The following is a 1737-nucleotide window of genomic DNA, read 5'->3' as shown; positions in this document are numbered from 1 at the left end:
TGTGAGGTTTCACCTCTCCCCAAGTGAATAAAAATCAAGAAGTCAGCCTATATAGATTCTCAGAGGAATATAGAGACCTGTGAGTAGAGGTCCAGGGGGAGGATCCTAATCACTGTGGGACCCGACCTGGAATGCTTGTCAGAAGGCAGGGTTCATGAGGGCACAGTTGGGCCTGAAAGAGACAGAGAGCCTGAGCTCCATTCGCAGGTGTGTGGCCTGTGCTGGTGTCATCGTTTGATGAAAATGTTTTGCAACCAAAAGGATGATGAGAGCACTCTGGAGAATTTATTTGTCAAGAAAGAAACCAAAAGTACAGGCATGTGGTGAAGGAGAGGTCTGTACTAACAGCTGACATGTCACCTGCAAACAGACAACATTACAGCCTCATTTGTTGTATTCAGTGAGAATGAGAGTGCACAAGAAGAGGAAAGAAGTGCCTCTGGATGAAGCTGGGAGCTTTGAGAGGAAACCCCGCTCCCACAGGAAGCCCCTTCCTTCCCCACCTCCCTCTGCACCTGCTCCTGGGGCTGGCCTCGGGCTCCGTGGGTCCGGAGCGCCCCCTGGTGTCCTGAGCGCCCCCTGCAGCCCGGCCCTCCCGTCCCCGCAGGGAGGTTTGTGTCTGGGCTCACACTGACTTCCCCTCGCTGTGTCTCGCACAGTAATACACGGTCGTGTCCTCGGTTCTCAGGCTGCTCAGCTCCATGTAGGCTGTGCTTGTGGATTTGTCTGCAGTCATGGTGACTCTGCCCTTGAACTTTTCCGCGTAGCTTGTGTCACCATCACCAGGGTCAATCAACCCCATCCACTCCAGCCCTTGTCCGGGGGCCTGTCTCACCCAGCTCATATACCCATTGGTGAAGGTGTATCCAGAAGCCTTGCAGGAGACCTTCACGGAGGCCCCAGGCTTCCTCAGCTCAGCCCCAGACTGCACCAGCTGCACCTCGGAGTGGACACCTGTGGAGAGGAGACAGGAGTGTGTGGAATTCCCCACTGACTAGTCCTTGGTCCCCCATCAACCCAGGGACTGCAGAGCCCCTTACCTGCAGCCACTGCCACCAGGAGGAAGGCTCTCCAGCTCCAGTCCATGGTGAGGGGCCGAGCTGTCAGGACTGGTGTTGTGGAGGGTGTGGCTGTGGAGGATGGTCTGAAGACACAGATACATCCATATTTAACTACTGTAACCCACCTCATTTGCATACTTATAAGGAAGAGTATCTCATCACTGAATACTTGAACCCATCTGAGAGAAGACAGTGAACACAAGAACAATGCTCACTGGGAGTCTTAACGTCCAAGTTCTAATCCTTTTTAGAAAAACATGTGTATCCTCCCAGGTCCCTGTGCCCTGTGCAGACGGAGCTCCTATCACTGAGGAAGAATCCCCACAGGTCATGGTCCTCTCTGTGAACCCACTTTGAGTGACACAGAGACCACCTGGACCTGTCTGGGCTGTGATATCTGAGTATCTTATTCCTGTATCAGAATTTCTCATAAATGCTGCACCTAGTGACTGAATAAAACCACCCCTGTCCCCAGATTCTTACTCCCTGGACATCCAGGAGCCTTGGAATACTCCCTTGAATGTGGCTCTATGTCCCATCAACTTACAGACACGTTCCTGATAAAGTATAATATTTATGGACAAATCAACTCTCTCTGACTACATATGTATTTTGACGATCAACTCAGGACTTGAGAGATCATCTTTGTCTAACTCCCTCTGCACTTGCTTCTAGG

The 1737-nt window shown here is 51.7% G+C and overlaps 1 gene segment (V, D, J or C); it reads right to left on the bottom strand.

Annotated features, from left to right (window-relative positions):
* Positions 1-625: 625 nt before the first annotated feature.
* Positions 626-1086, bottom strand: LOC136334120 (immunoglobulin heavy variable 1-46-like). The segment is given in 2 exon segments: positions 626-954; positions 1041-1086. Coding segments are annotated over 2 exon segments (375 nt in total).
* Positions 1087-1737: the final 651 nt, after the last annotated feature.

This window comes from Saccopteryx bilineata, chromosome 4, assembly GCF_036850765.1.
Source record: "Saccopteryx bilineata isolate mSacBil1 chromosome 4, mSacBil1_pri_phased_curated, whole genome shotgun sequence".
Lineage (NCBI taxonomy): Eukaryota > Metazoa > Chordata > Mammalia > Chiroptera > Emballonuridae > Saccopteryx > Saccopteryx bilineata.
This window is presented reverse-complemented; position numbering and strand designations above follow the sequence as displayed.